The 25,819-nt window shown below is 40.6% G+C and overlaps 1 protein-coding gene across 3 annotated transcripts in view; it reads right to left on the bottom strand.

Annotated features, from left to right (window-relative positions):
* SUCLG1 (succinate-CoA ligase alpha subunit) overlaps positions 1,047-25,819 on the bottom strand; it is a 35,158-nt gene continuing 10,385 nt past the window's right edge. For 2 of the 3 annotated variants that reach the window (XM_005655225.2, XM_021085885.1), the window contains exons 2-9: positions 25,462-25,565; positions 20,212-20,328; positions 15,829-16,041; positions 15,621-15,678; positions 7,906-7,989; positions 6,130-6,281; positions 4,220-4,408; positions 1,047-1,290 (exon numbers count right to left, since the gene is read on the bottom strand). In XM_005655225.2, coding sequence (XP_005655282.2) covers positions 1,264-1,290; positions 4,220-4,408; positions 6,130-6,281; positions 7,906-7,989; positions 15,621-15,678; positions 15,829-16,041; positions 20,212-20,328; positions 25,462-25,565 — 944 coding nt within the window. In that variant the 3' untranslated portion in view covers positions 1,047-1,263. 3 annotated transcript variants of the gene reach the window in all.

The raw sequence follows: 25,819 nt of genomic DNA, 5'->3' as shown, positions 1-25,819 counted from the left end.
GCCCTCAGCCCAGGCAGAATCCTTGGGCTGTGAACCCATCTCCCGACATGACACCTGCTCTTTGTGCCCTCACAGCCTGGGTGGGTGTGGTTATGGGAGCTCTGCAAACATCTGTCCCCCTAGCTCCCACAAAACCTCCTCTAGCCCCTCCTAGGGGTCACTGACCCTGGGCACCTCCTCCAAACAAGCCTGGGTGCTCATCCTCCCAGCCCTCAGGTTCCTACTAGATCCCGGGCCTAGGAAGGCCTCCCAAACAGCCTTTTTGCAGGGACTTCTCCTAAAATAATTTTAGGAAGTTCTTGTTTCCTTCAGGGCAGTTACACCATGTTAGAGTATTTTGTCTCTCCCTCTCCAGAATGTAAGCTCCTGATGGATGCCTTCTCTGTCTTATGTAGTGACAATTATCCACTGGAACTGTTTCTTGTTAACACTCTCCCTTTGAAACAGAAGGATGGCTAACAGATTTCCTGCTATCTTTCAGTGAATGTCTTAAACCTCTAGCAAAGACATGGAGGCTCTGGGTGGGGAAGGGGCGAGCCCTCCAAAGAATCGAGGAAAAACAAAGCATTACTGAAGACCCTCCATTTCTCAATGAGGCAAAAACAAACACGGATGAGCATCTGCCTGTAATCCTGGTGATGGTGACACTGATGGTGATGACAGCGATGATAGCACCAACGATGATGATGGTGATGACAATGGTGGCGGTGACAGTGATTAGGTAGCTCTGTCATGTGCAAGGGACTTTACGTATTGATCTCTAATCTGCAAAACTATCCTGCAAGAGGGGGGCTGTTATATGCACACATGAGAAAACTATGATTCAAGAGAACTAAAGTTACTCTATGTCTAAGGTGATTAGACAAATGCCAAATGGACATGTTTATACTCATCCTCTCAAAGTTTTAGGTAGAATGTTTGCTGTAAGCCCTCTAAAATACACATCCACATGTGCACATGCACAGACACACACACACACACACACACTCCTCCATTTCTCCTACTACCCATTCCCATGGTAGAATAATAAAGTCTCCAACACAGTATTCAAATCAAGTGGTAGATTTATTGGCTGTCTGTTATTCGGTGAGGTGAAACCATCTCAAAGCAGGACACGCTAAACCTTGTTTGGGCTTCCTGTTGCCTCAAAGACCAGCAGCAGGCGCCCAAGCTGACAGAGGATGACAGAAGCAACAGGGCAGGGCTTACAATTCTACAATGATTCATTCCACAGGTTTAGGGAATTTCTCATTCGTTTTGCTTTCATAGCATCTTCCTCTTTTCAAACTCCTTCAGGAACAGAAGAGAGGGAGAAGAGAGAGGGATAAAAAGATTAAAGATACAAATAACATGCACAATCAAAGTGATGCTGAAACCTCTCATCTTTAGGATCCTTTGAACAACCAAAAATTATAGAACTAAAGTGTACTAGGATGTGGTGCTTAAACACAAAATGACAGCTTTCCCATGGGCCTGTGTCAGTCTGAATTTCACTAAAGCCACAAATGGAGCTTCAACTGTATGTCATAAACACACAGGCTGAGAGGGTTCTGAATTAGACTTATTTCCTACTGCAGTATTATCGTTAGGAGCCGAGAAACCTGACTGTGCTTATCCAAACCTTTAATGCTATATGTGAACCACACCAGCCCTTTTAATAAGGCAATGGAAACAGGTTTGTTTAGCTTCTCAGAGACTAAAACTAAACGCAGATTGAGTTCAGATTTAAACAAAATGTCAAGAACCTCAGAAATATATGAAAAGGAAATAATACTGGAAATCACATTTCTCTGGATTTTAACAATCAGAATACAGCATAATGTGCAGATGCCTGCTGCCACCTACTGGAGTATGTCCCTTTCTCTCTTCTCCTTCTGGCACCCCTATATTACGGATGTTGGTGCATTTAAAGTTGTCCCAGAGTTCTTTGAGAATCTCTTCATTTCTTTTCAGTATTTTTTCTCTTTTCTGTTCCACATAAGTGATTTCCACTAGCCTGTCCTCCACCTTGCTTATTTGTTCTTCTGCCTCCTGTATTCTGCTATAGGTTGCTTCTAATGAATTTTTTATTTCAGTTATTGTATTTTGCATCTCTGCATGCTTAAGTTTTAAATCTTGTATTTCTTTGCTCAGTGTTTTCTGTAAATTATCAGTCTTTGCCTCCAGTTTATTTCCAATGTCTTGCATCATCTTCAGCATCATCATTCTAAAGTCTTTTTCCTGGAGGCTGATAATCTCCAGATCACTTAGCTGTTTTTCTGGCTTTTTTCGTTCTCCCTTATCTGAGTTATAGTTCTCTGCCTCTTCATTTTTATAGGTTTTCGGTGTGATCTCCTTTTTGCAGACAACAGAGTTGTAGCCTCTCTTACTTCTGATGTCTGCCCCCCTTGTGGCTGAAGGTGGTATAGGGCTTGCTGTAGGTTTCCTGATGGAAGGGACTGGTGCCTGCCCACTGGTAGGTGGGGCTCCACCTACTGGAGTATGATGACAACACGTCTCCAGTGTGAACTTAAGCAGGTGCTTTCCCCTTCCTTCCCCTCTTACAAATAATTTTTTTTCACATATTCACTAACTATCCAGATTTAAACACTGTAGCACACAGTGTCATATTCCAAAAGACAAAATCAAGCAAAGGTTCAATTAAACAAGGAGCTCATGTTATCATCCTCAAGACAAAAGAAGGCAAAGTAGATTATGCCAAAACATTGCTCCCAGCTGGGAAAACAATCTGGGCCTGTTTTCAGCATGTGCACAGTTCTTTGTTTGCTTTTTTGGTAAAGGCTAGAATTAACATAAAAGTAAAGAGTGACAGGGAGCCTTAAATGTTCACTTAAAGAAATAGGGTGGGAGTTCCCGTCGTGGTGCAGTGGTTAACGAATCCGACTAGGAACCATGAGGTTGCGGGTTCGGTCCCTGCCCTTGCTCAGTGGGTTAACGATCCGGCGTTGCTGTGAGCTGTGGTGTAGGTTGCAGACGCAGCTCGGATCCTGCGTTGCTGTGGCTCTGGCGTAGGCTGGTGGCTATGGCTCCGATTCGACCCCTAGCCTGGGAACCTCCATATGCCGCAGGGGCGGCCCAAGAAATAGCAAAAAGACAAAAAAAAAAAAAAAAAAAAAAAAGAAATAGGGTGAAAATCATTGCAAAAAGTCATGCAAAAGACAAATCATTCAGAGTACTTAAACCGCAGTGTCCTACCAGAAAGAGAAAAGCAAAGCAAATGGTGAAGAAGTTGACTTTCTGCCTCTAAAAAAATAATGGCATCCCAGCACAGCAAGGGCCTGAAACTAAAGGCTGAGACTCCCTTTAAGACGCAAACCTCTTCTTTAGATCTCCCTCCATCCTGACTCCCTCTTCATCCAGTTTTCATGTTAGTCAGCCTTCAACCTCTCTCCCTGGGGGGAAAAACCCCTATAGAATCAGCATAGCTATACCCCAAAGACCCTCTAATGAAAAAAAACAAGGCAGGGTAATTTTCCATAGCACCCTCAAGAGGGAATTCACAGCACGTACAGACTCTGAAATGTTTTCCTGGATGTTTTGTTTGGTTGGTTGTTTATTTGGCTGCACCTATGGCATGAGGATGTTCCTGGGCCAGGGACTAACCCACACTGTAGCAGCAACCCAAGCCGTTGAAGTAACAACACTGGATTTGAACCCCTGAGCCACAAGAGAGCCCCCAAAAAGCTTTTTTGTATATCGTATCTTACTGCTCCCAAAAGAGCAAATCTAAATGCTTAAAGAATGAAGGTTTTGGGAGTTCCTGTTGTGTCTCAGCATTAAAAACAAAACAAAACAAAACAAAACAAAAAAACCCAACTAGTATCCATGAGGATGTGGGTTCAATCTCTGGCCTCACTCAGTGGGTTAAGGATCTGGCATTGCCATGAGCTGTGGTATGGGTCGCAGATGTGGCTCAGACCCCACGTTGCTATGGCTGCGGTGTAGGCCAGCAGCTGCAGCTCCAATTCTACACTTAGCCTGGGAACTTACATATATGCCTCGGGTGCAGGCCTAAAAAACAAGAAATAAAATAAAATAAAAGTTTTTTAATCAGAACATTATCCCTGATCCTGCCCATACAGGACATTAGCAAAATAGCTGAAGACTGTTAAGCTCACACCAGAAAGACACAAACAGAAAAGACCATGGTTTCCATGCCCTACACGGCCTCCCATTTAAAGCCCATGATTCAAAGCACCCAGGCCACTGTCGCACTCACCTTGTAGATGGTGGTTCCCAGCTGTGCAGGAGACATGCTGACCACAACTCCTGCACTCTGCAGGGCAGTGATCTTCTCTTTAGCGCCTCCCTTTCCTCCAGCAATAATTGCCCCTGCGTGACCCATTCTTCTGCCAGGAGGGGCAGTTAAGCCAGCAATGAAGGACACCACCGGCTTGGACTTGGGACCCTGGAAAGCGAGATTTTAAACACTAATGAAGAAGCTGATCAAAACTGGACCTCCAATTCATGGCTCTGCCAGGAAATGGTAGATGGCGAGGGCCCATCACTCTTTTTCACTAAGAAATCAGTACAAATACTGATCTATGCCTGAAGCCACTTGCATTCTCCTTTAACATGACTCAACTTTTCCTACAAACTCCAGAAAACAATCCTGAAACAAAACTGTTACCTATTTTTTTGTTTTTGTTTTTATGGCCACACCTGCAGTATACGCAAGTTCTTGGGCTACAAGTCGAATCAGAGCTAGAGCTAGGGACAGCCATGGCAACACCAGATCTAAGCTGCATTTGCCAACTATGCTGCAGCTTGCAGCAATGCCAGATCCTTAACCCACTGAGCAAGGCCAGGGATTGAACCTGCATCTTCACAAAGGAAACGACGTTAGGTCCTTATTAACCTGGTGAGCCACAATGGGAACTCCTGTCATCTCTTTAGATATTAAACTTCGACTTCACTGGCATAAGCTGTGGCAACTCTGCTGTACATTTCTAGGCCATTTAATACCAGTCCTACAACCACACTGAGAGGAAGGCATCCTGTGTCCCTATTTTGCCAAGGAGGAAAATGAGGCACAGTGAAGTTAGGGAAAGTGCCCGAAGTCATGTGGCTTCTAAGTGGCAGACTGAAGCCAAACTGCTGAGGATTAGTGAGTAATAAAAATTAACGGAAGAGATCCAGAGAGTGACGGGAAAGTTGAGTTTAAAATTACCACAAAAGAAAATCAAGTGGCTCTTGAAAATTCCTTCAGGTACACATAAATAGGGACTGTTGTAGGTATACTACCTCAGATATCACTCTTCCTTTAACTCCCCGGTATTCATTTAACTTTGGTGCACTCACTCTCGATCTCTTTCAAAAGCACAGACACAAGTTCCTTAGCTCCGCCTCCTTGCCCAGCCTCCTGCAGATGCGTCTCCCTCACTGCCAGTGGTCAGAGTTGGGGACATCCTGGAAACCATCTGCACGCTCTCCCCAGGTCTTCGTCCCAATGGTCCAAAGCACACGTTCACTGCCCAAGTGGGGGCTGGAGGGTGCGGAGCGGCTTCCCTCATTCCTATGCCCTCTCTCTTCCCACCACTCTCCTTCACCCCAGGAATAGAGCTGAATTCCAGTAAGTTAAATGAAATATGATACAACTCCACGCTCTTCTTTTTGTTTAATTCTAAGGGAGACCAACAAGGAAAGCCTTCCCAGGACAAAGTTAACAAAGCCTCTCTACTGGACCTTTGAAGAGCAGGGCTTCTCTTCAAGGAGAGGCTTAAGCCAGAACGAGGCAAGATCCTGGGAAAGGGTCTAAAGAACAGGATCTTACACAGTCAGCCTTGACAAAGAGAAAGGACACCGACGACAGGTGAAAATGTAAATGTGCAGGTCAAGTGGGAGCTCTCCCTGCCTGATGGCCAACCGACCTACCAGGAAGTGTGAGGAGATGCCTGGGGGAGGATTCATTAGAGAAGCAGAGAATAGGCACCGCAGGAAACTGGGAGGAGAAACCACCCAGAGTCAAGGTTTCCTGAGCAGCCCAGTACTCCAGCTCGACAAGGTTCAATTTTATCTTTCATGTTTGTTTGAAAAATTCATCTTTGGAAAAACCAAAAATAACTATTAACACAAACCTGTGGTATTATTTAAGAGCAAAGAGCCGTATTTTTTCAAACCCAAACCTACTGAATTATGTTGCTTCAAAAATTCTGCAGCATTCTCTTCCGCATTACCACCAATTTCACCAATCAATATGATGCCTTCTGTGGCTGGATCATTCAGAAAGATTTCAAGGCAATCAGTAAAATCTGTTCCATTGAAAGGATCACCTCCAATGCCTGGAAAAGTCAAAGAATATCAACACCAAAAACTGAAGGATGAACCATGTACTTTAGTCAAGAAATGTTGTTTGAACTGGTTTTTTATTTTGTCTACACCTTTCTTACCTTTATCTTTAAATGTGTTATCACTCTTGCATTGCACATTTAAAAACCACCTATAATGTTACATAAATGCTAAATGGTCGTTGGTTCCTGTTATTCACAAAATAGCCCTCTTTCTGTTTTAGTTCTTTATTAAGACTCTTCCCTCCCACAGAATTTTTCCTGGTAGCTCTTTAAAAATGAGCATTTTAAGAAAATGTGTTTTGTGAGAATATCTTGCAAGAATGACCGAACATGACGTATTTCTTTGCACAAGGTATTTGATGAGGACAAGTTAAGGCAGAGTCTCAGGCGGAGGGGAGGGCGTCCTGACCCCTCTCCACTCTTCCCTCAGTCCCCAATGGTGGAGACCACACATGGGGGCGCTACTACAGGCACATGGCTTTTCAGCACAAGCAGGTAGATAGGACTCAGACATGTTCCCTACAGACTGGCTGTTTAAAATTTTGAAGTTATAAACTTCTTGAAGGCAGGATTGGCGTCCTACTCTTCAATGCATCAGGGAAGAATGAACTTGAGGAAGAGAAGCCACGTTGGCTGAGTGTCAGCATGTGTCCAGTACTGGGCCCTAGCGCATGTCAGACCTGCCATCTCCTGATCCTTCCAAACTCCCTGCAATGGGAATCACTACTCTCATCTTACACATTAAAGACACAGGCTGGAGAACACAGAAACTGCCACTCTGTTTCAAGACCTTTTCCTCTTCACACTAAGTTACCTTGTGTCGAAAATTGGACTTTTATACACAGAAAAGCTCTACTCATGTTTAATACTAATTTTATGAACTTGAGTCTTAATAAAGATACTCCAAGGCTACATTTTATCATTTTTTACCATAAAAAGCTACCTTTGAAGAGCTTTTAAAAGATAGTCTAAAAAGTGGAAAGGGTATTTTCAAAAATGAGAAATTTGCCTGGCTTTTGGCAACAAATAACGAAATTATTTTAAAAAAGTAAAAGCTTTTCTATAGTTATAAATCAGTGGGCAGTAGTACGATGTGACAAAGGGAGAGATTCTGCAGAGCTCAACCCTTCTCCACCTGGATCTTTCTCGTCTTTACTGATGAGAAAAGGACAACGTGCCAGCACAGTGACACCACAGAGGGTTTGCCTGAAGAGTAAGATAATGAACTGCAAGAACTCAGTGACTGAAGCACTGAGTGACGGCTGGTAAGGATAACAAAATGCAAATTACAGTAACGAAAGTCCTATTAAGGCCCATTTCTTCCCAGCAAGCAAAGTGGGTGCTGTTTTCAGGGACCAAGACTCTCCAGGAACCACGTGTCCCAAGATGTTTGCTCTGCAATGCAGAAGTCACATCTTGAACCACAAATCTTGGAAATACAACAGTAAACTTCATATATAAGCAAATTAAATTCCAGGTCATAACATCTTTTTAATAAAATGGTATCACAATCTCTCACAAATAATTGAACCATTAATTATCATTGTACTTATTCAATGAAGATACTGCCCTCCAATAAGATGAATTTGGCAAAAAAAAAAAAAAAATCCCTCACCAACACACAAAGACTGCCCCAAGCCAACTTGTGTTGTTTGATGAACTGCTTCATAAGTCAGGGTGCCAGATCTGGACACGATACCTTAAAGAAGGAGAATTCAAAAATATTAGATTGTGTTCATATGATTATCATGCAGTAAAATAAATTACAAACACAGCTATATATAAAACCCATTTCATAATCTGACATCCAAATAAACAATATTGTCAGGTAATGAAATAAGGAAAAGGATTAAATTAGAACAGAGAGGTTTTAAAAGATAGAGAAGGAAGTATTTTATTAGTTTGAGTTGTTTTATGACTATGAAAGCAGTTAAGAAAGACCTAATGTCTTCCACATAAAATGACTTTCTACTGCAGACACACAGTAAAATGGAATAATAAATCTATAAAAAGGTCCATACGGGGGAAAAAAGGCATAAATTTCAAGTTTTAATCTTTGGCTAATAACCCTGGTTTAGGAAAATAAATTCATATAGTTAGGCTTGCTGTCTCCTGATCACATACTGATTCCTCAAGTCAGACCACTGTTCTCCTCTAGTGGTTCAATAAGAGACTGTCAGTGGTGCCGGAGAGTCTGTGGTGACTGTCTTTCTTGCTGGACTGTAACCTCCAGGGGGTCAGCAAACAAGACGGTTTTCCCCGCCCTTGCATTCCCAGTATTGAGCACAGTTCATTCAGGCACAGAAGGAGCTCAATAAATATTTACAGAAGGGGTCAAAACTGAAAATCAATGTAGTACCGTCACCCTCTTAAACAAAATCTAATTTCCAATAGGTTTAAGACCATTCACTAACTGGACCCTACATCACCACTAACACCAACCCCCACCTGTCTCATTCGTCAGTTTTTCCCTATTCTCAGAGCTTTCTTTCCATCTACATCCTCTCTCCTTAATACTCTGTGGGGCCTTTCATAACCAAGAAGATTAGGTAGGTAATGCCTATGTACGTTTGGTGCATTAGCTTTTAAACAAAGTATAATCGGTAACTTAGTTGTATATCTCTGTGTGCAATTACGTAATCTCCTTTCCACTCCTACCTGATCCTTATAATAGAATTATGTTCTTGTTCATGTAACACCCTAGATTACTGGGAAGCACCACTATTTTATTTATTCTAATCTTTTGATGGATCAGGATAATAATCAGGGGATAGTAACACTAGGATTTTGTCACTCTTTTAAGGGGCTTTCATCTAACTATGTAAACGATATTTAATTTATAAATGCAAACTGCATAACCTTATAGTGTTGAAAGAAATGTTTTTAGGGCAGATTATACTTGCTACCCTTAAAGTATACGTAGTAAAAGAGACTATCACTTCAAAATACTTATCATATGGATACTTCTGGTTCCAAAAAGCAGAGGTATCTTCCTGTATTCTTCCTGCTGAGTACAAGTAAAAACCCTGGATGTTATATATACAGCAAATCTAAGAAATCTCTGAAAGAGAGAAGACAGAGTCACTCGAGACTCAAGAGTGACACAGCGGTAAGTTCCCTGGGTTTGCTTCTGCCTCGTGTATCCAGATACAGAGCTAAAGAGGCCAGCAGCCTAGAAATACATAAGGGCACAGAACTTTCCCACCCTTGGCCCAAACACCTGCTCTCTCTAGCAAAACAACTAAGGACAGCCTAGCAAAACAAAACTTTTAGCCAATTATAATACTCCATACCAACCACATACTACAGAAAAAAACTGTGGCTCCACCTCTATTCACATGACCAAAGGCCGGAAAAGAATCCTAGTCTTCCACATTTATAAGGCTGTAATAAGGCACCCCAAGATACCTGCCAGGATGGTGAAAGAGAAAGCCAAGAATACAGCTGGGACTTTCATCTACACAAGCTGGTAGGAAGCCCCTCCCCACCCCCACACCATCAGGGGAAACCAGGTTGGAAGCCTGGCTGTCTACCCTCATCTGGCAGTTATGATATCTCTCCATTTCCTTGGCAGGGTGGTATAGAGGGCCTAAGGGAGAATCAGGACTTTCACCATCACCCGGCAATAACAACTCTGTCCCCAGCAGTGTCAGGGGAGACCAAATAAGGAGCTGCAATTATCATCCTCAGTAAGGAGGTGCCCACCCACTCTAGTACCAATAGAGGTAAGTAAGAAACTTGGACTTCTACCTCCACCTGGAGGTAACAAGGTACCTCCCCCCCAATCCCTGCTGAAGCAGTGAGAATTAAAGTCAGCTAAAACAGAAGGTTCACATAAAACCCAATTTCATAATATAATACCCCAAACATCCAGGTTTCAACTGAAAATCATCCAGCATACCAAAACCTGGGAGATCTTAAACCGAATTTAAAAAGACAATCAATAGATACTAACACCAACATGAGGGGATATTAGAATTATCTAACAAGAATTTTAAAGGGGCCATAACAAAAATGCTTTTAAACAGTTGTCAACATGCTTGAAACAAAAAGTAGAAGCCTGGAGTTCCCGTTGCGGCGCAGTGGTTAACGAATCCGACTAGGAACCATAAGGTTTCGGGTTCGATCCCTGGCCTTGCTCTGTGGGTTAAGGATCTGGCATTGCTGTGTGCTGTGGTATAGGTTGCAGATGAGGCTCAGATCCAGTGTTGCTGTGGCTGTGGTGTAGGCTGGCGGTTACAGTTCCAATTAGACCCCTAGCCTGTGAATCTCCATGTGCTACAGGGACGGCCCTAGAGAAAGGCAAAAAGATGGGGAAAAAAAAAAAAAAAAGAAGAAGCCTTATCAAAGAAATATGAAGGTTCAGTTAAAAAAAAAATACATATATATATATACATATATATATATATATATATAGAGAGAGAGAGAGAGAGAGAGAGAGGGAGAGAGAGACCAGGAAGGAAGAACACAGTAAGCAAAAGAAGGAACAAATAAATAGACTTTATTCTTTATCCTGAGTTTTCTAAAAGGAAGAAATAAAACTGTCTCTATTTGTAGATAAAATGATTGTCTACATAGAAAATGCTAAGGAATCTACCAAGAAAACCCTAACAAGTACAGCAACACTGCAAGATACAAGATAAACAAACAAAAATCAATTGTATTTCTACATATTAGCCATGAGCACATGGACACCAACATTAACACACACAAAAAATTTACAAAAAAAAAAAAAAACAAAGGAAAGAAAAGAAAAGAAACAGGTATAAATCTAACAAAACATGGACAGGGCATGTATGCTAAAGACTATGCAATGCTTATGAAAGAAATCAAAGGCAATCTAAATAAATGAAGACATAATGTGTTCATGATTGGAATATTCAATAGAGTAAATATGTCTATTAACCCCAGACTAACATACAGATTTAACACAATTCCTATCAAAATCCCACCAAGAGTTTCTATAGACAGAAACAAGATCATCTTTAAAATTACATGAAAAAGTAAAGGAACTAGAATAGCTAAAATTGAAAAAAAAAAATAAAGTGCAAAGAAGCAACCTACCCATCAGGTCTTGGTGAAACCCAGAAACAGACCAACACAAACAGGTCAACTGATTTTTGACCAAAATGGAAAAACAATTCAATGGAAGAAAAATAATCTTTTCAACAAAGGTGCTGAAGAGCAACTGAACATGAGTAGATGAAAAGAAGCTTGTAAGTCTCACATCTAGAAAAATTAATTGAAACTAGATCATGAGATTTAAATGTAAAACTAAAAATATTTCAGGAAAAAAATAGGTAGTTAAGGCTAGGCAATGAATTACTAGACTTGAGGTCAAAAGTATACTTCATAAAATAAAAAAACTGATGTTTTGACTAACAAAATTAAAAACTTTTGCTTTCTGGAAGAGCAGGAAAACAAAGCTACAGAGTAGGAGAAAAATCTGCAGGCCAAATATCCAACAAAGTACTGGTATCTAGAATATAAAGAACTCTCAGAACTCAACAGTTTAAAAAAAAAAAAAAAAAAAAAAAGCAAATAATTCAACTGGACCACGGGCAAAAACACACGAAGAAACATTTCACTGAAGAAGATATGCAAATGACAAACAAGCACCTGAAAAGACGTTCACTATCATTAGTCCTCAGGGGAATGTAAATTAAAACTACAACGAGATATCACTGAACACTGAACAGAATAGCTACAATAAAAAATAGTGACACTACAAATGCTGGCCAGGATGTGGAGAAACTGGATCACACATACCCTGGTGATGGAAATGTAAAACAGTATAGGGAGTTCCCATCGTGGCAGTGGTTAACGAATCCGACTAGGAACCATGAGGATCCATGAGGAACCATGAGGTTGCAGGTTCGATCCCTGCCCTTGCTCAGGGGGTTAAGGATCCGGCGTTGCCGTGAACTGTGGTGTAGGTCGCAGACGCGGCTCGGATCCCGCGTTGCTGTGGCTCTGGCGTAGGCTGAAAGATACAGCTCCGATTAGACCCCTAGCCTGGGAACCTCCATATGCCGTGGGAGCGGCCCAAGAAATGGCAAAAAGACAAAAAAATAAAAAATAAATAAATAAATAAATAAATAAATAAAAATAAAAAATAAATAAAACAGTATAGCCACAGTGGATAACAATTTGGAAATTTCTTAGAAAACATGCAACTCTCTTACAGCCCAGCAACTGCACTCCTGGGCATTCATCCCAAAGAAATGAAGACTTGTGTTATACAAAAATCAGCACCCAGATGTTTCTAACAGCCTTATTTGTAAAAGTCTCAAACTGAAAACAACCCTGCTATTTTTCAACAGACGACAAAACAAACTGTGGTAGGTTCATATCTTGGAATACTACTCAGCAACAGAAAAGCATGAACTACTGATAACAACAATCTGGATCTATCTCCAGAAAATTACACCAAGTGAAAATGGCCAATCCCAAAAGGCTACATACTATATGATCCCATATAAACTGCATTTCTGCAATGAAAAAATTTTAGACAAGATTATTAGTTGACAAGAATTAAGAAGGCAACGGCAGTAGGAGGGAAGTGAGTGAGGCTCTAATAGGGCAAGATGAGGGATCCCTACAGTGATGGAAGATCCTTTATCTCTACTGTATCAATGTCAACATACTGACTGTAACACTGTATTATAGTTTCACAAGATGTTACCATTGGGGGCCACTGAATAAAGGGTACACAGAGGTCTGTATTATTTCTTAGAACTACACGGGAATTTACAATGACATGAATACAAAAAGACTAATTAAAACAATTTTTTAAAAAGGATGTAGGAGTCAAGCATGTCACATGTGGTTGAGAGCGAAAAAAATGTCTAACAAGTGAATAAAAATATCGTATAATTAAATATCAATCTGGAATACAATCACTTTCTTCAATAACATTAATTAGCTATTATACAATTTGATTAGCTATCATTTACACAAGCTAGAAAGCCACTATACTATTGTACTGCTATATTATATTATGTCCCATTCAGAAATACCCAAGGGTCTAGAAGTTCCCATCATGGTGCAGCGGAAATGAATCCGACTAGGAACCATGAAGTTGCAGGTTGGATCCCAGGCCTCACTCAGTGGATTAAGGATCCGGTGCTGCCATGAGCTTGTGTAGGTCGCAGACGCAGCTCGGATCTGGCATTGCTATGGCGTAGGCCAGCAGCTGTAGCTCCGATTCGTCCCCTAGCCTGGGAACCTCCATATGTCGCGGGTACGGCCCTAAAAAGACAAAAAAAAAAAAAAAAAAAAAGAAAGAAAGAAAGAAATACCCAAGGATCTGAAAAAAATCCTTCCTTTCCCTAAACTTCTAGCTTAAGGACTGGAAGTCAGTAAGTCAAGAATATTAGTACTGGTATCAAAATAGGAATAGTTAGTATAAAAGTCATCTTATCTCCTTTACCTCCTTGAAAATCTCATAGTCTCTCATATTTTATATGAATTTTTTAATGTCCTTTATCAAAGGAATTAAAGGCAGTCTCCCAAAGGACTGCTTCATCAATGTGTAACCACCATTTGGAGAACCAAGGTCAAGAACTTCCTTGCACTTTTCTTAGTTGTTTTTGAGTTTTATGGGCACCTTAAAAAGCAGGGTAGTAATCAGAAAGGCAACTCAGCACAGAGCCCACATTCCATGCTCTCCTGAAGTTCACAGCAGTAACCACATTCAAAACAGACCCAAGTGTGTAAAGAATACTCAAATATATGTTAGAGAGTCAGTGATTAAGTGGATTAGGCCCAACCAGAACTAAGATAGCCCATGTAATTCCCTGTAACCTCTCTAAGAGAACTTGGTAAATTCCCTCCTAGCAGCAGGGCTGACAGCTCTAAGAGCCATTAGTAATAAAGAAAAATCATGACTTGGCGTTCCCATCATGGCTCAGTGGTAATGAACCCAACTAGGATCCATGAGCACAAGGGTTTGATCCCTGGCCTTGCTCAGTGGGTTAAGGATCTGGTGTTGCCATAAGCTTTGATGTAGGTCACAGACAGCTCAGATCCTGTGTTACTATGGCTATGGTGTAGGCTGGCAGCTGCAGCTCTGATTTGACCCCTAGCCTGAGAACTTCCATATGCCACACATGTGGCCCTAAAAAGAAAAAACAAAAAAGAAAGAAAAATCATGACCTTTAACCCAGTCCTACAAACTACACAACTAACACACTAACACCCACCACATTATCTATTCTTAGTATTTACAGGCATGGTTTATAGATAAAGTACTATACCCTATATTATGATGGAGAAACAGTATATTTCACCTTCCTGAGTTAGGTGTGAAGAGGCTAAATAATGGGTTAACTTTGAAATGTTATTTCCTTGAGGAACTAAGCAAGTCTCAGTATGATTTTTCCAAAATATTTTGAAAAAGCCTGTGATATCCAACAAGGCAAAGTAATTCTAGAACAGGACACAGAAAAAAAGACTAATAGTAAAAATATTTACAGTACAGCTATCTGACAAAGGACTTACACACAGAATATACAACCCCCCTATAATCAATAATTACATTAAAAATTATGTACAAAGACAACCCAGTAAAAAATGTACAAAAATCGTGAACAGGTAATTCAAAAAGAAGATGTATAACTTTTCAATAAGTACAGAACATCATGTGTCATGGGGGAACTCATATTTAAACTACAATGAGATAATGTTTTACTTCCAGCAGAATGGCTAAAGTTAAAGACAGACAATACTAAATGTCTGTGAAGATGTGGAATGACTGGAATACACACATCAACACTGGGAGTGTAGAATGCACACGAGCTGTGCAGAACTATTTGGCAACTTCTCCAAAAGTTGAACACAGTTTGACCCTAGGACTTAGCAATCTCATTCCCAGGCATTTTACACAAGAGAAATAAAAACTTATTCACAAAAAGGACCTGTACACAAAAGGTCACCTTAGCCTTACTCATAATGGCTCAAACCTGTAAGGAAACAATAGAAATGTTCATCAATACGAACAAATTGTGGTATAATCACTCAGTAAAATATTACTTAGCAAGAAAAGGAAATTCACTCTTGACACCTGCAAACTCCTGGAAGAATCCATATGTTCCCTTCTGAGCAGGAAAAGAATCTTTAAAAAACCCTAAAAATACTTCTAGATTCTGTAGAAGTATTACTGTTTCTCAAACATCAATTCAGGATATACAATCAAAATTTCCCTGGTAAATTTCATCAAAGTTAAATTAATTAAAATAAATTTGATTCACAGTGAGAGTCTCGTCATGAGTTTTGAGCCTTGAGCTTTAGGGCCAGTTTTGTTTTTAAATCTATAAAAGACATACTCACCAATTCGTCCTTTCTTGTGAATATGGCCAGGCATGATGCCAATTTTGCATTCTCCAGGCTGAAGAGAAGTAATTCACAATTTCAGAGAAGTGAAAAAAAAAAAAAAAAAAAACACCTATACCTCCTAGGTCACACACACAAATAAACTTGGACTGACTCAGAGCCCTGAGAGGCTAAAATCAGGCTTATCTTTGTTTCTGACACTCACATTGATGACTCCAGGGCAGTTTGGCCCGATCAGCCTCGTCTTTCCCTGGCGCAGCAGCCTGTGCTTTACCCGCACCATGTCCTGCTGCGGGATGCCTTCAGTGATGCACACGACCAAGGGCACTTCTGCATCGATGGCTTCATTAATGGCAGCAGCAGCAAAAGGGGGAGGGACATAAATGACAGATGCCGTCGCTCCGGTTTGTTCTTTGGCCTGAAATGTGAACCACAAAGCACTTTATTACTGGTTAAGTCACAAGGTCATAAACGCTGTAAAAGAAATTCAAAACCATGATTTAACTAATGTCCTGGGATTGGGAAAGGACACCACCAGGAGACATTGGATGTCTTCATTCTTCCTGTTAACAAGGTCACTTTGCTGTCAAAAAAAGAGCAGAAGAGGAGTTCCCGTCGTGGTGCAGTGGTTAACGAATCCGACTAGGAACCATGAGGTTGCGGGTTCGATCCCTGCCCTTGCTCAGTGGGTTAACGATCCAGCGTTGCCATGAGCTGTGGTGTGGGTTGCAGCTCGGATCCCACGTTGCTGTGGCTCTGGTGTAGGCTGGCAGCTCAGCTCTGATTAGACCCCTAGCCTGGGAACCTCCATATGCCGCAGGAGCTGCCCAAGAAATGGCAAAAAGACCAAAAAAAAAAAAAAAAAAAAGCGGAAGCATGGCCTCCTTTCTGCCCTTCTGGAATGTCCCTCTGAATCGAAAGGCCCTGTGACCTCCCATTTCCTCAAGAATGTAAGTCAGTAAAGCTGAAAGCACTACGTTTGTGCCCCCCCATTCCTGGGCCCTGTTTATTTTTGTTGTTCTATAAGACAGCTTACCACCTATGCAGTACCAAAGACCCTGTACATGCTCAGGAAGAAAAAGGACCAATGAGACCTAAGTTGCAGAACTCAGCTCTCAAACATCTGTGAAAAATACGTCACATTTGGTAGATATTATGAAGTAGTAAAATGAAGTGGTTTTTTTTTTTTCCCCAGTTGCCAATTTTTACTCTAAATGCATGCTGATTAGAAATAAACTAAAATGCACATGCATAAATGGCCACAAAATAAGAATGGCTCAGGTAGGATTAGCATCTACTCCACATCACCCCTCAACAATGCGAAGCACTTACAATCAATCAGACCATTGTCTTCTCTGTGGCCTTGACAAACACTCTACAGGTATCAGAAGAGATAGAGCTTCTACCTCCTTCTCTGGACATGTCTCTTCTTCTGTAAGGAAAGCTCCCTGAAGACAGAGATCTCAGTCACCTCTGACTCTCCAAGAATGGCAGCCCCTATTCTGTGAGAGGCCGTGAGAGACCGCACAGATCTTAGGTAAGGCTTCACCATAAGCCAGCATGTTTAGTGGCCCAACCTGCAAGTCGAGATGCTGAGGCCAAGAAATACTAAGCACCTTGCCTGAGGTTACACAGCTAGGAAGTAGTAGAGACAAGATTCAAACCTAAGTATATCTGATTTCAGACAATTCTTTTTTTAATCAAAGCAGGCTGCCTCCCTATAAATGTTAAAATGTAACTCAAGATAAAAATCAAAACCTTTTGGAAGGCTGTGCCATGTGAATATTACAGTGGATACAAATATTAAGTTAAAGAACATACAAGTACAACTTGGAGAGGCAGAAGTAAAAGAAGGTATCTTTGAGAATCATCCCGAAATGACTCCCCACATTCCCAAAAGCCACGGAGCTTTCTCTACTGCATCCCTAATAAAAAGAGGTACCTTGACAATGACAGAATATTAAGTCAAAGGATGCTGACTTGCCAGGGGTTCAAAATAATTTAAAATAATGTTTTTAAAAACTATATTCAAGGTTATAACAGAGAAGTAGGGACCAAAGGAAAAAACAAGGTTGGAACCAACCGAAATGAGATAATCGTCATGCAGGTATTTTATGGAAGATATATCCCATGGGTTTCTAACTCTTAAAGCCACAAACACTTTAAGAAGCTGGACTGTGACAGAGGGTCTATGCTGGCAAATAATACTGGCTAAAAGATATCCATCCTACTCACTCAGAAAGCTCTTTGTAAGAGCTGAACACGTGAGAAATAAACAGTATCTGTCAAAAAGCCTACACTATATTCCAAATGTCATATCTATTTGTATCACAATGAATAATAAACAAATTCCTTACTAAAAGAAAGCAGAAAAAGACCAATGAGAAATCTAGAGGAATTTTCTTTTAAATGCAAAGCAGAAAACTGTAAAGGATTATTCTACAGAAGAGATGATTTTACTCTTTAAATACAATATTCAAAACACAATACACATAAAACCCCATTTTCACTTTTAAAGTAAAATGAAAATTCCAAATTTGAGTAATTGTTTTTCCCTACACTTTAGAATGAAGAATACAAATTAACTTCAATTTGAAGTTAGTATTCCAAAGAGATTAAATCCATACATCCGTACTTTAAAAAATGCAATTCTTTAAAGAATGCCTTAAAAGTATGTTTAAGAAGAGGGAGAGGAGTATTTTTTTAACATTAATACATCAATCCCAAGTACAAAGTTTATTTCCTTGTTTTTTTTTTTTTTTGTCTTCTTGTCTTTTTAGGTCTGCACCTGCAGCATATGGAGGTTCCCAGGCTAGGGGTCTAATTAGAGCTATACCTGCTGGCCTACACCACAGCTCACAGCAATGCCAGATCCTTAACCCACTGAGAAAGGCCAGGGATGGAGGCCACAACCTCATGGTTCCTAGTTGGATTTGTTTCTGCTGTGCCACTATGGGAATTCCTCCTTGATTTTTTTTTAAACAGCCAAGAATTTGTACTATAGTTTCTTTTACACTACCATGTTTTATATATGCATATAAATGTAGAAAGAAAATGAAAAAATACACTGAGCTTTTTTTTTTAATGGTTACCCCCGTGGCATATGGAAATTACCTACACTGCACCTGCGGCAACAAGAGATCGGTAAAACCCACTGCACCGTGCTGAAGATCGAAATCTGAGCCTCCACAACAATGTGAACCACTGTAGTCAGATTCTTAACCCACTGTGCCACAGTGGAAACTTCCACAGAATTTTTTATTTTTTTGTCTTTTGCCATTTCTTGGGCCACTCCCGTGGCATATGGAGTTTCCCAGACTAGGGGTCTAATCGGAGCTGAGCTGCCAGCCTACGCTAGAGCCACATCAACGCAGGATCCGAGCCACGTCTGCGACCTACACCACAACTCATGGCAATGCCGGATAGTTAACCTACTGAGCAAGGGCAGGGATCGAACCCACAACCTCATGGTTCCTAGTCAGATTCGTTAACCACTGCGCCACGACGGGAACTCCACTTACACAGAATTTAAATTAGCTCTCTATAAAGGCAAAATCTGAGAAGTGGAAACACTCTATAAAATTTTATATACTTTTATATCAGAATTTTTATAATAAGCACATATTAGCTTTGTAACAAAGAATTAAAGTTTAATTTTTTATTATTTATTTATTTATTTTTACTTTTTAGGGCTACACCCTTGGCATATGGAGATTCCCAGGCTGGCGGTCAAATCGGAGCTATAGCCGCCGGCCTACACCACAGCCACAGCAATGCCAGAATCTAGCTGCGTCTACAACCCACACCACAGCTCACAGCAACGCTGGATCCTTAACCCGCTGAGCAAGGGCAGGAATTGAACTCGTGTCCTCATGGATACTGGTCAGGTTCATTAACCACTGAGTCATGAAGGGAACTTCTAAAGTTTAGTTTTAACATCGCTTTAAAAGTATTAAGAAATCAGCACACTGGGGAAGAGACTAGGACTCTGTGGTTTGTCAATCGGACTCTACAGCTAGGTTTTTCCACATAGATGCATCACATACTACTTACCAATTACTCTGGACCAGGTGAGGTCTGCCACATACCAGCTATGAGACTAACCTCTCTGGACCTGTTGTATCCTTATCTTAAAATGGGGGTGATAACAGCACCTACCTGGAGGTTGTTGTGAGACCTGAATGAGGCCATGTACACCAGGCGCCTGGCACAGTGCCTGGCCAAGTGCCCATTCCCAGTGAGCATTAGGGTACAGGTGGATGCTGACAGGTACACCTCTAAATCCCAGAAGAAGATATGGGAAGGAAAGGAAGATAAGCCAAATAGAAGCCATGTCGCCTCACCTCTTCCCTTAAGAGCTGATGTATACCCATAAACAAAAGTGACTCAGGCTGTGGAGAAAACATCCTGAGCTCATGTGACTAAAGTGAACCCACAGTTTTTACTGCAATTCAAAGTTTTCTAAGTTGGTAGAATTTTCAAGAACAAGTGATTCTCCCAAAAGGGGCATAATTAAGATCTCTAAGCAAGGTATGCTGGCTCTTTCCTTGCTCTTCTTTTCTTGACAAACTCAGGTACCATTAATTACCTCCTTCACAGTATTAAAGACTGGTAGGCCCAGATGCGTCTTGCCTCCTTTCCCTGGAGTGGTTCCTCCAACTAGATTGGTGCCATATTCCAGCGCCTGCTGGCTATGAAAGGTGCCCTGAAGGGAAGAAGCACAAGGCTAGTGAGAAAAGGCAGGCTGGGAAGCCTAAAAGCAATCTTCAGCAAAGCTGGGAAAGGAAAAACATAGGTTAAGTATCACCCAGAGAATAGCAGTAACATATATCCCAGCATATTCCCATCGACTTATTTGAACACAGCTTTCAACCTTGAAACACAACAGGCCTCTGCAGAGCCAAAATAACTGATTTTTTAAGGGGGTCTCTAGTCACTCTGGTTTTAAAGGTGGCTAATCATCAGAAACCCCCTGGTATTTACCTAAAAAAAACCCACTTCCTTTTCACTGTTCCTCAATTCCTAATGTCCTCACATCCCTCTTCTACTCAGTTTAAAATCCACAGTCAGTCACTATAATCATTCAGTCACCTAGGCTCTCTCTCACTTCAATTTATACATCTGGCAAAAACATGATCTTGGTTAAATCTAAATCTCCACCTGCTCTAAGACAGTACATGTGCAATAGCTGGAGAAAAAATGAACCATGCTAACTGGTCTCACTTGGAATTGATGAAACCTAACCTTAAATGAGCCTTTAAAGCTGCCCAGCAGCCAGCCGTCCCCTACTTCCTATTCATTTACTCTTCCTCCTCAATCTGGGCACTCCTGACATTTTGGACACATTGATTCTTTTGTTACAAAAGGCTGTCCTTTATGTTGCACAATGTTCAGCAGCCCTGTTTACCCCTACTCAGTAGATGTCAGTACAATGCCCTCATCCGCACCCTAATCTGTTTTAAGACCAAAAACATCTCCAGGGATTGAAAGCTCCTTTTTCACTGAGCTTCTGAGGCTCCACCTCCCCCAGTTTTCCTCTTCTCTTTCTCTCCTTTTCTTTTTTTCCTCTTTTTCATTTAAATTTGTCCCCCTGGTGATCTCACACCTTATTATGGCAATAAGTAACATACAGTGACCTCTTCCATACCCACAGACACACACACCTCCCACCTACCTGGCGAGACCTTCGCCTTGAACTCCATGCTGACACTGTCAACCCCAACCTGACATCTCCACTTAGAGGACTAGTAGGCATCCTAAACTTATCATGCCCAAATCTAAGTACCTGGTCGCTCCTCCACAGTTTACCCCAACTCAATGAATAACAACTGTACTCCCAGCAGATGTTTGAACCAAAAATACTGAGGTCATTCTTGACTGTTCTCTTTCTCTTTTATCTCAAATCAAGATACATTAGTAAATCTTATTGCCCTTCCTTCAGAACATAACTGACATCTTGCCCATTCTACTGCTACAGTCTTGCTCTAAGTCACAATCACTTCTTGACAGACTATGGCCCTTGCTCCCTTTCAGTGTATTCTCAATATAGCAACCTGAGTGATCCTGTTACTCGTCACTTCTCTGATCAAACTCTGCCACAGTTTTCCATCTCATTCACTGCAAAAGCCAGACTCCTCATTCTGGCCAACAAGTCACTATGCAAGCTGCCTGCTTGCATCAGAACCCCTCCCCTGCCTGACCTCATCACTGTTCTCCCATCACCACTCCACTCCGGTCATGCTGGCCTTGCAGCTTCCACACACAGCAGGCACATTCCTGCCTCTTGGCCTCACTGTCTCCTTTGGCTGGAATACACCTCCCCTAGATGTCTACTGAGTCCACTTCCACATCTCCTTTGAACGTGACTCAGAAGTCAGGCTTCCCTTGGCCACCTGATATAAAACCCCCCATTCCCCCACATCAGCTGCTACCACAACCCCCTCCCCCCCCACATTTCTTCTTTCCCTGGTTTAGTTTTTCCATAGCATTCACACTTTCTAACATATCATATAATTTACTCATTGACTTTCTCTTCCCCCACTACTCAATGAAGGCAATGATTTCTATCTACTGTTTTTCTTTTTCAGGTGCACCCACGGCACATGGAAGTTCCCAGGCCAGGGCCAGGGATCAAATCACTGCCTCCAGAGAGACAAGCTGGACCATTAAACCACTGTGCCACAGAGGAAACTCCTAGATTGGAAACACACACACACACACACACACACACACACACACACACAGGTCTTTCACTCCAGATAGTTAAGAGAAGTGTTGCCCTAAACTACTACATTGTTAGATAAATTCAAACAGACAAATATTTTACTCCTGATGCAGCTAAACTCTGTTAATAAGCTTCCTTTCCTAGTTTTCCCATTACCACTCTCTAGTGCATTATTAAGAACAGGAATTGTTTTAGCAGCTCGTAACAGCCAGTACAGAATTATCATCCATTGGAAATCTGCATTCTTAGGATCCACTCTGAAATACAAATATTCCTCATTCATATATGGAACAATGTGTGCACTGAAAAAAAAAAAAAGAACTAATGAGACAAAATGCAGATTTTTCTATGGAGATAAACTCTAAATTTCAGACTGAATCTTTACCTCTACAAAGAGAAACTTAAGTCTGAGACAATTAATTCTCGCAATTACTTAAAAAAAAAAGTGAATGAGAAACAATGTATTTGCAGGAAAATAAAGACACTGAAATCGATCTTGGATTTCATTATTTAGGCAGAGACAAGTTCAAATAGTGCTTATAGCATGGACACTGTTTCTTTAAAAAAGGTCAGGTCAGAGGTTAAAATGTCATAGGATCATATAAAGCTTAGCAAAGAGAAAAACAAAATTATACACGAGAAACTTATATGGGGAATTTAGGTTAATCAAACATTTGGCTATATGCTAATAAAATTAACATATATCCAAAAAGTGACTGAATATGATTTTAATTAGCAAAGGAATGATGAAACATACTTCGCATCTTAGATAAGCATGAATTTTCTTTATTTTTCTAGTCTATTCTTTTTTATTTTATTCTGATAGAGGTATTTATTTTTGGTAGTCTTAGGTCTGATATTATTTGACATCTTTTTTTTAAATTAAAAAATATACTTGACTAACAATGCTGTGCTAGTTTCAAGTGTACAACAAAGCGATTCAGTTATACACACACACATATAAATATATCTTAAACTTTCCTTGGAATGTATATATGTAGTCATAAAATTTATGGCTCTCAGAGTAAGTAAAGCACCTGTGAACAAAACTTCAGTTTTGGGTGTTTCTTTTTTTGTTGGTGGTAGATTTTTTTTTTTTTTTTAAGATAATAGAGTAATGGGAGAAAAAGAAAGGTTCACTGCAATTCACATTTTTATGCCCAGTTATTTCAGAAAAAAAAAAGTTGAAGAGCAAAAGGACATTTCACATGAAACAAACTTGTACTCAAATTCATTTTTTAAAAAAGAATTACAGGAGTTCCCGTCGTGGCACAGTGGTTAACGAATCTGACTAGGAACCATGAGGTTACAGGTTCGTCCCTGCCCTTGCTCAGTGGGTTAATGATCCAGAGTTGCCGTGAGCTGTGGTGTAGGTTGCAGACGCGGCTCGGATCCTGCATTGCTGTGGCTCTGGCACAGGCCGGCGGCTACAGCTCCGATTAGACCCCTAGCCTGGGAACCTCCATATGCCTCGGGAGCGGCCCAAAGAAATAGCAAAAAGACCAAAAAAAAAAAAAAAAAAAAAAAAAAAACGAGGGGTCTGGTCAGCCACTGGTGTTGTGAATTGAATTTCACTGACATATAACCATGCCCATCCCCTGACTATCTATGGCTACTTTTGCTATTCTAATGCTACTGAGTAGTTGTAACAGAGACTGGGTAGCCTACTAAGCCTAAACTGTTACACTCTAGTCCTTACAGAATAAGCCTGCCAACTCTTGCTCTAAATCATCAAAATTCTGCAGAATGGACATGATAATTCTTTTAATCACAGACAAAAAATTAACTAAGTTACACAAAATTCATTAATCACTTCTATTTTGCTAATCTCCTTTTATAATGAAAAAATGGATACTTTGGGTTAAGACTTGTGATTATCTTTTTTTTTCTTCTTTTTTGTCTTTTTTAGGGCCGCACCTGCAGCATATGGAGGTTCCCAGGCTAGGGGTCTAATCAGAGCTGTTACACCAGAGCCACAGCAACGCCAGAACCAAGCCACGTCTGTGACCTACACCAAAGCTCACAGCAATGCCAGATCCTTAACCTACTCAGTGAGGCCAGGGATCAAACCCGCAACTTCATGGTTCCTAGTCGGATTTGTTTCCACTGTGCCACTACGGGAACTCCGATTACCTTCTAATAATTAAAAAAAAAATCTGTGCATCTACTATGGTGGAACTATAAATGTGTACCAATGTTTTAAAAAGCGACTTAGCAGTAGTTGTTAAAATTTTAAATATACAGAACCTTTGACACCCAATTTTACTTTCAGGAATCTATTTATCATACATATATATGTATGATTATATTACATATTGTGTACTATGTTTATATAGAAAGAGTTCTATAGAGTAAACATGCATAAGTATATACATGTTTATATGAGCAAGAAAAACAATCTGGAAGGATACATGTCAACTTGTTATGAGGAGGAATCCCAGAGGAGTAGAATGTCAGGAAGGAGGGAAAGGAGATGTTCATGCTGCATTTTACTGTGGAATAACATCACAGATACATTCAAACATATGTAATCCTATGATGTCAACAGAGGATAGGGGGAGAGAGAAAGAATATAAATGAAAACCTTCAGTCAGTTCTGCCTGCTAATCCCCTCGAAGACCATTTGCCCACAGAGAGCATAAGATGAGAAAAATCAGCATACTGCTTCCTCTGCCCATCACAGTTCCCATGAGCCTCTATGGGTCTGCACATTTCCCCACACTGATCAGTGCTGAGCTGCTTATGGTTTTGTTTTGTTTTGTATGAAGTCTCAACACAAGCTATCTACTTTACTTAGTGCTTAATTAAAGAAACAGTGACCTATTCCAGTGTTGGAGAAAAGCCAGTACTGTTAAACTCGCTGAAAGCGAGTATGTACCCACATACATAATGCTATACTCCTAGGGATGGATTTTCAAAGTATTATTAAAGAGTTTTCATCTTAGAAGCTGGCCACCACACCTAACCTCCTCCTAAGATACACCTCCACTGCTGTACTACACACTTTTCAGCTACAAGCATGTATTATAACTTTTATGATATTAAAAAAATAGAAAATAGTTCAATGTTCTTGTATCTCTAACATACATCTTAAAAAAACCTTGATACACATACCTGCTTACCAGTGAAACCCTGGCAAATAACCTTCGTATTTTTATCAACATAGAGATGCTTCCGGGAAGCTGTATAGGAACAATGCCGAATTCCATTCTGTTGCACTGAAAAGTAAAGAAAACATGAACATTATAATTCTTCCTAACTCTCAGACCAGGAATTTAACCTGGTGACAAAAAGTAAATATAACAAAATCTTCTAACACAGGAACTATCTTGTGATAGTGTAACTTTAAACGTCACTTTTTATTTTTTTGCTTTTTAGGGCTGCACCCATGGTATACGGAGGTTCCCAAGCTAGGGGTTCTAGTCAGAGCTACGGCTGCCGGCCTACGCCACAGCAGTGCCAAATCCAAGCT

This window comes from Sus scrofa, chromosome 3, assembly GCF_000003025.6.
Source record: "Sus scrofa isolate TJ Tabasco breed Duroc chromosome 3, Sscrofa11.1, whole genome shotgun sequence".
In the NCBI taxonomy this organism is placed as follows: Eukaryota; Metazoa; Chordata; class Mammalia; order Artiodactyla; family Suidae; genus Sus; species Sus scrofa.
The sequence above is the reverse complement of the archived record's forward strand: the minus strand, read 5'-3'. Positions and strand labels throughout refer to the sequence as shown.